At 50.1% G+C, this 13,088-nt stretch overlaps 1 protein-coding gene across 7 annotated transcripts in view; it reads right to left on the reverse strand.

Moving 5' to 3' along the window:
* Positions 1–357: 357 nt before the first annotated feature.
* SYT7 (synaptotagmin 7) overlaps positions 358–13,088 on the reverse strand; it is a 167,091-nt gene continuing 154,360 nt past the window's right edge. For 3 of the 7 annotated variants that reach the window (XM_038407377.2, XM_038407378.2, XM_038407379.2), the window contains one exon: positions 360–1,860. In XM_038407377.2, coding sequence (XP_038263305.1) covers positions 1,756–1,860 — 105 coding nt within the window. In that variant the 3' untranslated portion in view covers positions 360–1,755. Of the gene's footprint in view, positions 1,861–13,088 lie in introns of all 7 variants that reach the window. The other 4 variants (XM_038407376.2, XM_038407375.2, XM_043516628.1 and 1 more) reach the window with 3 other exon arrangements.

The raw sequence follows: 13,088 nt of genomic DNA on the forward strand, positions 1-13,088 counted from the left end.
ATTGAGGAGGAGGGGCCATATCCAATCCCACAGCTAGGGGGAGACAGATAGCAAATGGGAAACCTTCACAGACAGCACCTCTGAGGCCTAGGGCAGATTGAGGGATGGGTGGGTTGTGTATGGTGAGGGTCTGGGGTCGGGTTGGGGGATGGGTGCTGGAGAGGTGGGCTGTGTATGGTGAGGGTGTGGGGTATCTGAAGACGGATTGAGGGACGGGTGCTGGAGGGTGTGGGCTGGGCATGGTGAGGGTGTTTAGGGTTGGGATGGGTACTGGAGGGGTGGGCTGGGCATGGTGAGGGTGTGGGGTGTCTGGGGTTGGGTTGGGGGATGGGTGCTGGAGGGGTGGGCTGTGCATGGTGAGGGAGTTTAGGGTTGGGATTGATGCTGGAGGGGTGGGCTGTGTATGGTGGGGTGTCTGGAGTCGGGTTGGGGGATGGGTGCTGGAGGGGTAGGCTGTGTATGGTGAGGGTGTGGAGTGCCTGGGGTCGGGTTGGGGGAAGGGTGCTGGAGGGGTGGGCTGTGCATGGTGAGGGTGTTTAGGGTTGGGATGGGTGCTGGAGGAGTGGGCTGTGTACGGTGAGGGTGTCTAGGGTCTGGTTGGGGGATGAGTGCTGGAGGATGGGCTGTTTTGGGGTCCATATGCCTGGGAGCATGGCAGTCTTTGGGAGCTGGTTTGGGACATTCTCTCAGTTTGAGCAGGACAAGGCCCTCACCAGCCAGAGGGAGGTGTCTACAGTCAAGCTCTCATTAGCCCTAAAGCCGATCCCAGTTTGGCTACCGATCCATCTGTTATGGCTTCCAATCCCATATGCCACAGAGTGGTCACGAGGGGAGACCCTGTCTGGTGGGCAGCTCCTTCTGCCTCCCTCCCTATCAAGCATCGACTGGCAGCAGAGACTGGCCCCACTCCCCATGTGGCATCAGTTCCTTCAAACCCCATGCACCAGCCAATTAAAAAAACCCCACATCCCGCACTGGAACCACACCGTCCTGTGGGATCAGGGGTTGCTTCCCAGGCAGGGCAGAGAGCGAGAGAGACGTGAGCAGCCCGCACGCAAACATGTGACACTTACAACACACTTATACACACACACAGCAAACGCACAGGAGGCTGTTGGAGTGGTGCGGCTTCCCCCAGCCCTGACCGGGATGGGATTCTAGCCACTATTACTTATATTATTCTTATTACTCTTACAAGTTTTATTGAATTAAAAATAAACGACCTCAAGGAGACGAAAGACGCGTCCCCCTCACCAGCTCCCCTCCTAGGCCCACGCGCCCCCTAGGAGAAGCTGGCCTCCTCGGGGGACCGCTCCCAACAGGCCTTGGGCTGGAAGAACTCGTAGGAAGTCTCGTGTGGTGGAGGCATCTCCTCTCACCACCTCACAGAGCCAGTCGCGCCAACACCACTTCCCCTCCCCCCAGGGCCAAAACAAACCAGCGCCGAGGCTTCTTCCCACCTAGAGGGCTGGCGTCTCTCTCTCGGCGTAATGAGTCAGAAGGAAAGGCTAAAGCAGGAAGTCGGGCACTAAAGATGCTCCCTTTGGTGCCGGGCGCTCCGTGGACACAGCGGGCGGCCAACGCTGCTTCTCAGAGTTTGGAAACGTCGCCAACTTCACACCCTCAGCTCCTTGTCAGCCCCGAGCTCATCCCCTAGGGGGATCCCCCGATGCCTCTGTTGTGCATAAAGTAGTGAGAGCATGGCTAAGAAACGTTGACTCCGAGCGGTGAAAGCCAGAAAGAATTCTCTGCCGCTCAGGCCTTCAGCTGATGCCACTGTGCCACGGCCTGCCGGGGATGGGAGATCATATCCTTCCAGTGCTTCACCTCGCCGGGGCCACTCTTCCAGGACAGGTAAATCTACAGGGAGAGAAACCTGAGTCACTGACTCCCACTTCTTGTGTGCTTGGGCCACAGCTTAGCTCTGTACCACCCACTTCCAACACTGCAGCTAGAGTCACCTTCCTCCCTGCTGCACTGACTCCATCGGCCTCCCTTTAGCTCACTCGATTCCTGCTTAGAGACTTTAAAGGTGAGAAGGGAGCATCATGATCATCTAATCTGACCTGCTGCATGTTGCAGGCCATAGGACTTCACCCACCCACTCCTGCAATAGACCCCAAACCTCTGGCTGAGTTACTGATGTCCGCAAATCTTGATTTAAAGACTTCAAGGTACAGAGACTCCACCATTTACACGAGTAACGTCCTGCTCTGGCTCCTCATCCAAACCCTTGCTGCGCTGGATCCCATGTCCCCCTGAAGTGCCGGGCCCCCCAAAGCGCAGTAAGCCCAAACATTGGTGGAGCCGGGCCCACGTTCCTAAATATTGGTGGAGCACGGGCACCATGGGCCCATATAATTTGCCGCCTACGGACGTGAGGCTGTGTCACTGACACGACACCTCTACTTTGCTAACCACTGGCAACACCGTTCAGAGAAATGCACTGACCACCAGCCAGTTCCAGGCAATTAGGCACAGGGCAGAGAAGCTTGCAATTAGGCACCATGCTCCTCTTTGGGGCATGCATCTCTGGCCACTAAATCTCAACCCTTCCCCTGCTTGGGCCTCTCATCCACAGCCCCATTCCATGGACCTCTTGTGATAACATCAGTTGATACCCTGCATCCCTCCTCTGCCAAGCAAATTTGATGGAGGCGTCAGAATTAGCTACAAGTGAGTGAAAACCCCTCCGCACAGGCTGGGTTATTTTTATCTGCCGATTTTCTATACAGCCACGTTGAAAATGTGCATGTCAACCCTCCTGCATGCTGACAGCTGAGACGTGTGTTACAGATGCACTAATGGAGCCTTGTGATTGTCACTCAAAGTAACAAGATTTCATAGCTTGACTTAAGGTATGCTATATACTGGTAATTATTCAATCAGAAGTTATTATCATGTTGCCAGCAGCAGAGCTATGGTTGAGGTTGTGGAGGGCAATCTATTCTCAACCTCGGGCTGCAGTTGCCTGGAACATACTTGACAATTTTCCTTTGCAAGTTTCTTTCAAGTTCTTTGCTCTGTTGCTTGGAACTTTCTCAACAAATTTCCTTTAGTAATGAAATGTCTCTCTCTCTCTTGCCCTGCCAGCTGTACCACACTTGATCTACCTACCTACCTTTTGACATAGACATGCCCAGGCAGGTATATTACATCTGTGTCCAACTGTCCTCCAGATATTTCAACCAAGGGGTCTTGTGGACTCTAAAAGCTAAGAATGAGCTAATTATCATGGTTATTGCAGGATGTTTGTACATTGGGTGGCCACTCATTCATTTCTTGAATACTGGATACTTTGCGAATGGCATGGGCCTGATCCTGCTGGTGTGACCCCCCCCACCTGCCAGCATGAGGGTGCATGCGAGGTCACACCAGCAGGGGTGGAGTGGCACACTCTTCAAAATGGTGTCCTCCGTCTGATAATGGACAAAACCATATCCGGTTTTGTCTTACTACTGGATGGGGGACAAACAGCCCAAAAAGAGAACTGTCTGGGTCAAAATTGGACACCTGGCCTCCTATCTGTATGGGGAACAATTGTAGCATTATATCACTTGTCGAATATTGGGTTCCAAAGCCATTGGAGGTGAAACTTGTCGCCTGGGGCAGGATGGGTCTCCAGAGCGGACTCAATCAACCCTGAGAACAACAGACATCCATCGACCCAGCCCCGCTCTGGGTTTGCAGCCTGCAGCAGATGCAGGCTTGAGCACTGAGAAAGACAAAAGAATGCCAAGGAAAGACTGTGAGTAGGGGACCATCAGAACTGAGCTGACGTTAATGAAATGCCCCGATTCTGAACTGAGACAAATGTCTGTGGCTGTACAAGGGAAGGAAAAAGGGCATCCTGTTTGTGAGCCAGCAGAAGTTCAGGCTCAAGGCATGTACAGACCTACCCTAAAGGCTCAAAGGTAATACGGTTAGAGACAGGAGAGAAAAGGGAGACAGTTTGTTGGTTTCTGTCTATTTCGGGAGAGGGCCACAGAACAAAGGCCAGTGCACAGTGGCCACGAAACACATTGCAAACGGACTCCACAGCAGTCAGAGCAGCTGCGTGCCCAACGTGGATCAGCTGCTGCAGGAACGAGGTTTACGCTCATGGAACAAGTTGTAGGGAGAGTGGCTAGATCCCTCGGGAATGAATGAAAATGTGGGGAATGCAGATCTGGGTGCGACTCCCAGCATCGGGGGCCAGCCTGGCACAGCCCTCAACAAAGCAACCTTTCGGCTGGAGATGGTGTCACGTAGTCACAGGCTGGGTGCTCTGGAACTGCTCTGAATGAAGTCAGACAAGACTCTAGAGCAGTCTGTTTCCCCTGAGGGCACACTCTCACCAGGGCACACCTTGGCTACAGCACCTCCTGGGTCTGACCTCAGAGTGTTCAGTGCCCCTGTTCACAACGTGAGCTTCCCGCAGTGAATCCACCAGAATGGGACACCTGGGGGAAGCCTTATACGCCCCAAAGGGGCTGTGCATCCCCACTCCACAGTCAGCAGTAGAAAACAGAAGGGCTTATTAGTCGTCAGGAACACAGCATAGAACAGGTTTCAGAGTAGCAGCCGTGTTAGTCTGTATTCGCAAAAAGAAAAGGAGTACTTGTGGCACCTTAGAGACTAACAAATTTATTAGAACATAAGCTTTCGTGAGCTACAGCTCACGTGAGCTGTAGCTCACGAAAGCTTATGCTCTAATAAATTTGTTAGTCTCTAAGGTGCCACAAGCATAGAACAGAGTTTGTTAGCACAGAAATTAGGAACATTCAGCAAAGTTCATCCTGGAGGGCAGGGGGTAATCCCAAACCCAGAGCCCTGAGCTTTCCCCTCTTCAATCCCCCAACCACAGACTAACCAGCTTCCAGCAGCCCAGCCTCTGTCACACCCAGTTTGCCCCTCCTCTGGCCTTTGTCTCTTTCCTGGGCAAACGAGTCACTTGGCCTCCACCCAGTGCTTTGTTCTCCAACATCTCTTGCTCTTGCAGAGGATGGGCCCCGGCGATCAGTTGCCAGGATACTGAGTGTTGGCCATTGTCTGAGCCCAGGCAGTCACACCTGCCATCTGGGGGTCTCTGTAATGATTACACACCCTTGTCCCACCACCTAGAAGTAGACACTTAAGTAACACATGGGGGAAACTGAGGCACACACAGAGTATTTTGACAAACCATTAAGAACATTCCCCCTTCATCCCAGATGACCAGATCAGAATTGGTGAAATTGGAAAAGGAATGAGAGTACCAGAAGTGGATGGAGGAGAGAGGCTGCAAGAGATAGAAAGCAGCCCAGGAAGCTGCCCATTGGAGACTGATGGTGCTGGAAGACTGAAAGCATGAACACAGGTGAGCAGGAGCTTAGAGTGCTAGAATTACAAAATAAGAGCCCTCAATCCAGGGGTAGTGCCCCGCCCCCCAGGGATCAACCATGCCCAAGCGATGCCCAAGCTGCAGGGACAGGCAATCCATAGAGGAGCATCTGATTACCTTTGAGAGGATACACAGAGTACACCAGATTCCTGGTGCACAGAAATGACTGTCTTGCTTCTCAAACTCTTTGATAAAGCCTTACACGTGTTTAATTACACGGATCTGTGGGAGGCTCTGGTTTATGATCGGTGCAAGGAAACTATTGAAAACTTTTCAAATCCCCCGAGGTATATCGCCTACAGCTTAGAAACCTCAGCAAACATGATCAGATGAGTCACGGGAACTATGTTTATAAAATGTGATTATTTAAGCAAGTGGATAAGGGGTAAAGGGGCAGAGGATTGTGAAAAGCTGGTCGACATGTTTGCTAATGAGCCGTTCTTTGATGCCTGCAGCACTGATGAAGTAAGGGCTGCAGTGTGGGATAAAACCCCAATGACTGTAAAAGATGGAGCTGATCTATAGGTGCAAGACCATTTGTGGAGCGCATGCCACAGAGGGATGGGCAACGTCCCGGCATAAAGGAGGGTCCCTGATTTGTCCTGGGGAAGAAGGCAGGAGAGGTAGGTCTAAGTTCAAAACACCCCAGAAATGGTCCCCTCCTGGTAACACCAATAACAGGTTCCCAGTCCAGTGGGATGGTCCCAGAAGCTGTTACCTGTTTGAGCCTAATGAATGCATGAGGAAGCAATGTGTTTCCTACGTGGAATCCCAACGCCAACCCTGAACTGGGCAGTTTAAGGAACCCCCGGTCCAGAGCCCCCCAGGGTCCATGAGAGGGTCCCAGTTAATTTTGTCCAGTTTGACCTACTGGAGGTGGACAAAGATGCCAAGGTAAACAGCAGAATGTGCCGAGGCTGGAGGATCACAGGGGTCCATGACCCACTTGTCAAGGAGGATATGATTAAGGAGTCTGATGTGCTCCCAGGGGAGAGGGTAAAGCCCTTGACCCTGGGGGAATCCGAAACCATGGGACCTTTGGCTCACACTGAGCTTGTGGGGGAAGGTTTAAAAGGTACTTTAAGGCAGGGTTTCTCCAGAATATACCTGTGGATGTGCGAGTGGGGAATGATATTATTTCACTGCCTGGGGCTGTTAATATTGTGACCTGCAGCAAGAGGGAGTGTCCCCGTGGGGTCCCAGACACACACCCTGCAGAGGGGGAGGCAGCTGACGTGGGAGGTGAGATCTCCACACCCTTAGCAGCAGAAAACAGTGAGATGTCCACAGGAGAGGGGGATGAGGGGTGAGCCCCCTTTCATAAGGCAGCCCTCAGTATAACCAAGGCCAGGAGGAGTTTGCTGCAGGACAGAATACATGGCTTCCACAGAGGCGGCAGATTGGTGTACATTGCAGGTGTCTGGAAGACCAGGGACTGGGCACGCGAGTGTAACAAGGTCATAGAGTTGTAGAGTTGAAGGCCAGAAGGGCCCAGCAGGGCATCCAGACTGACCTCCTCCATTCCACAGGCCACTATCACCACCCAGTATCTGCACGCTACACCCAGCAGGTGGGGTGTGCTAACTGCTAGCCTGCAGAAGGGAAGAGTAGCAGGCTTGCGGAGCTTGGATCAGAGCACTTGGGTTGCCTATGGAATTGGGAGGCTTTCTTCTGGTGGGCACAGAAAAGCCTCTCTTATGCTGAATGCAGGTGGTAGTGATTCACCCTAGCCACTTGGGGTAACCCCTAAAAGTGTCACATCTACCTACCTACTGTGTGTAATCTATCTAATCTAATCCACATGCCTGTCATTGTAGCAAAGTCTAGGAAGCTTTTCTGAAAAGTTTGTGCATAATTGGTTCATCTATTTTTGAATTAGAAGAGAGGAGGAAAAAAACCTCTTTTTTCCCCTTTAAACAATCCTGGGTCAGACACTCAGCTGGTGTACATCAGTGTAGCCCATTCTGAGCTCACCAAGGCAATGCTGATTTACATCAGCAGGGGATCTGGCCCCCTGTCTCTCAAGGATGGCGATGGTTAGAAAAACTGCTGAAAATGGCTTGTTTGGATCAAGAGACCTTGCTCCCCTCCCAGCTACAGGAGAGCGAGCTGGATTCCATTCTGCCTCCCGCATTGGCCAAATGTCCCTGGAATGACGCTGGAGGCAGTCAGGCCCCTGTTGGGTCTCCAGATACCAGGTGGGGCTTGCAACACTGCCGGCAGCTAGACAAATCAGCTCCTGAACCAAGAGCTGGGCATGCTGGCTTTACAATCCTTAAGAGTCAATACGGAGCCCTACAATGTTAATGTAATGTGCACGGCATGCAGAGAACTGTAAGGGTTTGAACCTTCTCAGCGGGAGACACCATTTAAAGCAAGAGAAGCAGTGTAGTTAAATGGGGGAGGAAAATGCTGCTCTCCTCGCTGGTCTCACTGCACAGATGGGAGAGAACCACTGCTGAGCCTGCAGTGAAATCAGTTAGGCCAGTGGATTTCACTGAGGCCGCTTCTCCCTATTGCCAAGTGCACTTCCAAAAGAGAGAAACTGCCCCATGGACATCTCCTCTTCCATTGAGGACAGTGGGAATGAGACATGAGGATGCTAACAGGTTATGATCTCCATGCTTTCTCAGCATGCAGTCTCCCCAGGTAGTCTGCAACCTCCTCTGCTCTCATCTCTCCCGGTCAGTTTACACCTGGGTTCTGGCATGAATATTTTTCAAGTGTTCCAAATCTTTTTCCTGTCTTGCATCAGGACAAAAAGTCAAAATCTCAAAAATATTTGTGAACCCAAAACCCAATTTTTTCTCCATTTCAGGTCAACCAAAATACCAGGTTTCCATTTTGACCTCTCTCCCACCTTTAAAAAACCTTTCTTTCAGACTAATTAGCTTACATTTCAAAAGTGACAGGTTTCAGAGTAGCAGCCGTGTTAGTCTGTATTCGCAAAAAGAAAAGGAGTACTTGTGGCACCTTAGAGACTAACAAATTTATTTGAGCATAAGCTTTCGTGAGCTACAGCTCACACCCAATGAAGTGAGCTGTAGCTCATGAAAGCTTATGCTCAAATAAATTTGTTAGTCTCTAAGGTGCCACAAGTACTCCTTTTCTTATTTCAAAAGTGGTTTCACTCCACAACACTGGAATTTGTTGTTTTGAAAACGTTGACATGAACCATTTTGACAATTTCAAAACTTTTTCCTTTGACATTTTTCCAGTTGGAAAAGGCGTTGGCCCGAATCCTGATTTGTGAACAGCTTCAATTTCAACATATTGGCATTTTTGTTACGAAAAATCGAGGCACAGAAAAATCCCACCCCGCTCTCATTCTGGCCTCCTGGTGTTCTGGTTTGAGTATCATAACCAAATCTGATCCGGCCTGATTTTATAGGGTAGAGGCACCTGTTCCATAAAAGAGTGTCTACACTGAAGCTGGAAGTGCAGTTCCCAGCTTAAGGGTCATACCCACGTTAGCTACAGCTCACTTCATCGGATGAGCTGTAGCTCACAAAAGCTTATATGCTCAAATAAATTTGTTAGTCTCTAAGGTGCCACAAGTACTCCTTTTCTTTTTGCGAATACAGACTAACACGGCTGCTACTCTGATACCCACGTTAGTGCTGATTGACTAGCATGCTAAAAATAGAAGTGTAGCCACAGCAAGCACGAGTGGTGAGAAGGGCTAGCTGCCCCAGTAGGATCCTGTCTGAGATGCTAGGTATATACTTGCTGCGGCTAGCCCCGCTCACAGCTTGCCCCCCTCTCCCCCTATGCCAGTGATCTGTTTTTAGCACACTAGCTCCATCAGACCTAGTGTGGGCATATTTACTTGAGCTAGGAATTATGCCCTAGCTCAAACTGTAGACATACCCACAGACATGAAGAAGCCCTGCAGGGGGCTGGGAGGGCCTTGGGTGATTGAAGGCTAGTTGTTCAAATGGCTTTTAAGTCACACAGGTGCTTTGGAAAATCCTACCTATGATGACACTGTGTTTGCAACGTAGCTGAGTTAATGTTGCTGCAAACCTTGGACCAGAATCCAGCCTTGGTGACGCATGTGTATCCTCACTGGTGGTCGCTGGGTTGCATTGGTACAAAGGGGAACAGAGTTTGGGCTGTCTACTTGTATCACTATTACGGTAGCACCTAGAGGCTCCAATCAAGCTGCGCTAGGTGCTGCACACACACTTAGTGAGAGACTGCCCCTGCCCCACAGAGCTAACACCCTAAATAGACAAAGGGCGGGAGAAGGGAAGGATCATCCCCCCCGGGACACATGGAGAACTAAGGGCCAGAGAGGTGAGGTGACCAGCCCCTAGTCACACAGGGGGCTACAGCAGAGTCAAGAATTGAATCCACAGCCGCGGCTGAGGCCCAAGCCAACGCCACCAGCCGTCCTCTCACTTTGTGGCCTGACTGTGCTTAAACTCTCAGCTTCTTAATGCCGTCTTCATGATCTGCTTTTAATGTAATAGACGTGGTGTTTGTTTTATTGCAGCCCGGCATGAGGGAATAATTGACTCCCTGCAGCACGCAGTAATAATAATGAGATTACCACGTCAATGTATCATCATTACCCTAATGGGGGGAGAGTTATAGATACTTAGTGTAAATCAGATTTACAACAGATTTATTTTTTGTAAGTATCGCCTGTAATTTTGTCTTTACAAATAAGGGGCCAGCTCCCCAACTGGTGGTAAACTGGCTGTATCTCCATTGGAATCAATGGGTTAGATCCTTCCCCAACTGGCATAAATAAGCATCATTCCACTTGAGTCAATGGGCCAGATCCCCAGCTGATATAAATTGGCCGTAGCTTCACTGAAGTCCTTGAGGCTTGGCTGATTTGCACCTGCTGAGGGTCTAACTCAAGGTTGTTAACTAGTTCTTTCGTTAGGACTCGGGGTGACTCAGTCTTGGAATACATGTGCAGTGAGTGTTTGCTGTAAGATCAGAAGGCGCTATATGCAAAATATATATCCCATCTTACTGGGCCCAATCTTGCCTCCATTACTCACATAAGCAGCCCCATTAAAGCCAATGGAAGTACTCTCCTGAGTAAAAGTCACAGGATCACTCCCCACAGCATGAGATATATTTCCTCCACAGGACAGCTTTGTTGGAGGTGGAGATTACACTCTACCTGGAACTGCAGAGCACTGAGCCTTTCATTTTATTTCCCTATAAACAGAGTTTCATTAGATTCAAGTTCACCCTAAAGCAGGTTCTGCTGTACACTGGAGAGACAAGTGTAGCAGAAAAGCTTAGGCAGAGAGATCCATTAGACACAGTGGATGGCTCATTTCCTTGGTATCCTGGTTGCTGGCTGGTTTAGCAACTCTTGGATCATGTCAAGTCAGAGCTGAGACAGTGGCTGGGCTGGTTGCAGAGTTTAGTGCCAGATCCAGACTTTCCCAGAATTCAGGTGCCTTTTGGGACCTGAGGTTTCTTCCAGGATTGGCTGTAGTATGGAGCAGTTCTTTGGGAGGCTCCCCCCATGTGTATGCAACGAATTACTAGTGTTCGTATTCCGTGGCCATTCCAGGGCCAGGAAGACATGCTGGAAAGTCACATGGTTTTTGGGATGGGCTCTCATCGGCATAGGGTGATGGAAGCAATAAGAAGCTGTGGGAAAGGCAGGAAGACTGAGACACTGAGGTGTGGCTACTGCAAGCAAAGTTGTTTCAGCTTGTTTTTCTATTGATAGATGAACCTTTGTTTAGTTAATAGAGTTACCTGGAGAGCTGGGGGGGGGGGGGGGCTCAGTGGATGGTTATTGGGCTATGGGGCCTTTCGCCTCCAGGGCACTGGTTTGAATTTAGGTAGGCAGGTTCCCATCTGACATCTGTTTGGTGGCTTGGGTGGGATGAATTCAGTGGTCTTGGCCCACTTCCCAGTGGATATGTATCTACATCATGAAACCAATCAATACCCTCTTGACGGCAGTCTCAAAAGAGAGGCTGAGGCTTGAATGGGGCAAGGACCATGAACTCCGTCAGAGATGAGGGACAGCACTGTTTTTGTCAGCTGTTCCATATCAAGTGGCAAGACAAGGTCAGCAATGAGGATATTCACAGCTTAACCCAGAAACTGCCTCCCATCAGCAAAGGTTTGGGTTCGGTGGCTTTCTAAGTGCAGACGTATCATCAGGAGGGAAGATCAATGAATTATGAAGTGTGTGTCTCAAGGAATGCTGCTACACAACTGGCAAGGTCATGGGTACCAAGCACTTCAGTGGTGCAAAAGGACTGTCAATGATGGACACAGACTGACTATCCAGCCTGACCGCCTTAAGGACCTACCTAGAGATCAGTCTGGGTAGTGCCCAATCTGCAAGGAAGTGACATTCCTTTGGGATTTGCCTTGATGATGATGACAGCGATAGGCCTTGCTCATGCTGTGCATGCTGGGGATTAACAGAAGATGTCCCACACCAGGGTTGTCAATCTAGCATCTTTCACCAGCACTAACCTCACATGAACATTTAAATAGTTAACTGGGGTGGAGGGAGAAGGTGATCAGCCTCTTCTTGCTCAGGGAGAAGAAGACTTTAAACAGACCACTTGACCTGAGCTCCCCCATGTGGTCACTTATTACTAGGGGTTGGCCTCTCAATTGCCTTGGCTTGCCCACAGGCTTTCAGGCCATCTTCACAGTTGGAGCTGCGCAGTGCGATAGCTGGGCTCCGTGCTGCTAGCTGAAGGTTGATTCCTTGCCCAGCAGTGTTCCTTCTGGAGCATCTGGGAGTGGTGAGACATGCTGTCCGATGCAGCTCAGCTGTCCTCGTTAGAGGCAGCTGTTCTCAAGTCGGTGTAAAGAAGTAGTGGCTCTTCTGCCAGTGAAATCCTAACTGCACAGGGAAGGACAGACTGGTGTCTAACAAGACACTTGTGGACAAGATTCTGGACTCAATAGTGGTAACAGAGCTGGAGGAATATCTAGACAGTCGTGTTCAGCAATGAAATAGCTGCCCAGATTCAGTCGAGGACACAGCACCAAGAATCCCCTTGCTAGCGTCAGCGATGATTTACTCACCACTTTGCAAACACAGAGCTGTCCTTGCTGGTGTTATTAGATCTATGGGCAGATGTGGATACTGTGGACAGTTGGATGCTACTGCCTCACCTAGATGATTAGCGGAGCAATACTGGGAATGCACTGGACTAGTACCAGTCGTGTCTTAAGGAGCTGTCCCAACTGGGTGGATACTCACCAGGCTGTAATGGGATAACGTGCTGTGTTCTCCATGTCTGTGGGTTGTCTCCAATGCTCTTCAGACGCGGCTTCTTGGAAGGATACGTATTGTCTATGGTCTATTCACTGCTACGCTGATAATACCCAGCTCTCTCTCTAGATACGTACTGATATTTGCCTCTCCAGACTCCATGAGGAACATGCTATGAAATCCATGACTAGACAACTTGAAGGTGACTGAGACTATACCCTGGCACAGCTGAAATAATGCAGACTGAGTCAGGCTGGAGATATGAGAAGAGCATATCTCCCTGGGCTGCACAGCCTTCAATGGGCTGAATGTTGTTCACAACTGATTTTCAGAAATGAAAGCTCCAAAGACAGATTGTTGCTGCATTATTCATGGCTTGGCCAAGAGCAGGCGATAATGGAAATCACACAAGGGAGTCTGCACGCTGGGAATTTCTGGAGAAGAGGCTGAGAGACATTTGCACAAGCTTAAAAAATGTTAGGTATCTATCTGAACCCAACC

This window comes from Dermochelys coriacea, chromosome 6, assembly GCF_009764565.3.
Source record: "Dermochelys coriacea isolate rDerCor1 chromosome 6, rDerCor1.pri.v4, whole genome shotgun sequence".
NCBI lineage: Eukaryota > Metazoa > Chordata > Testudines > Dermochelyidae > Dermochelys > Dermochelys coriacea.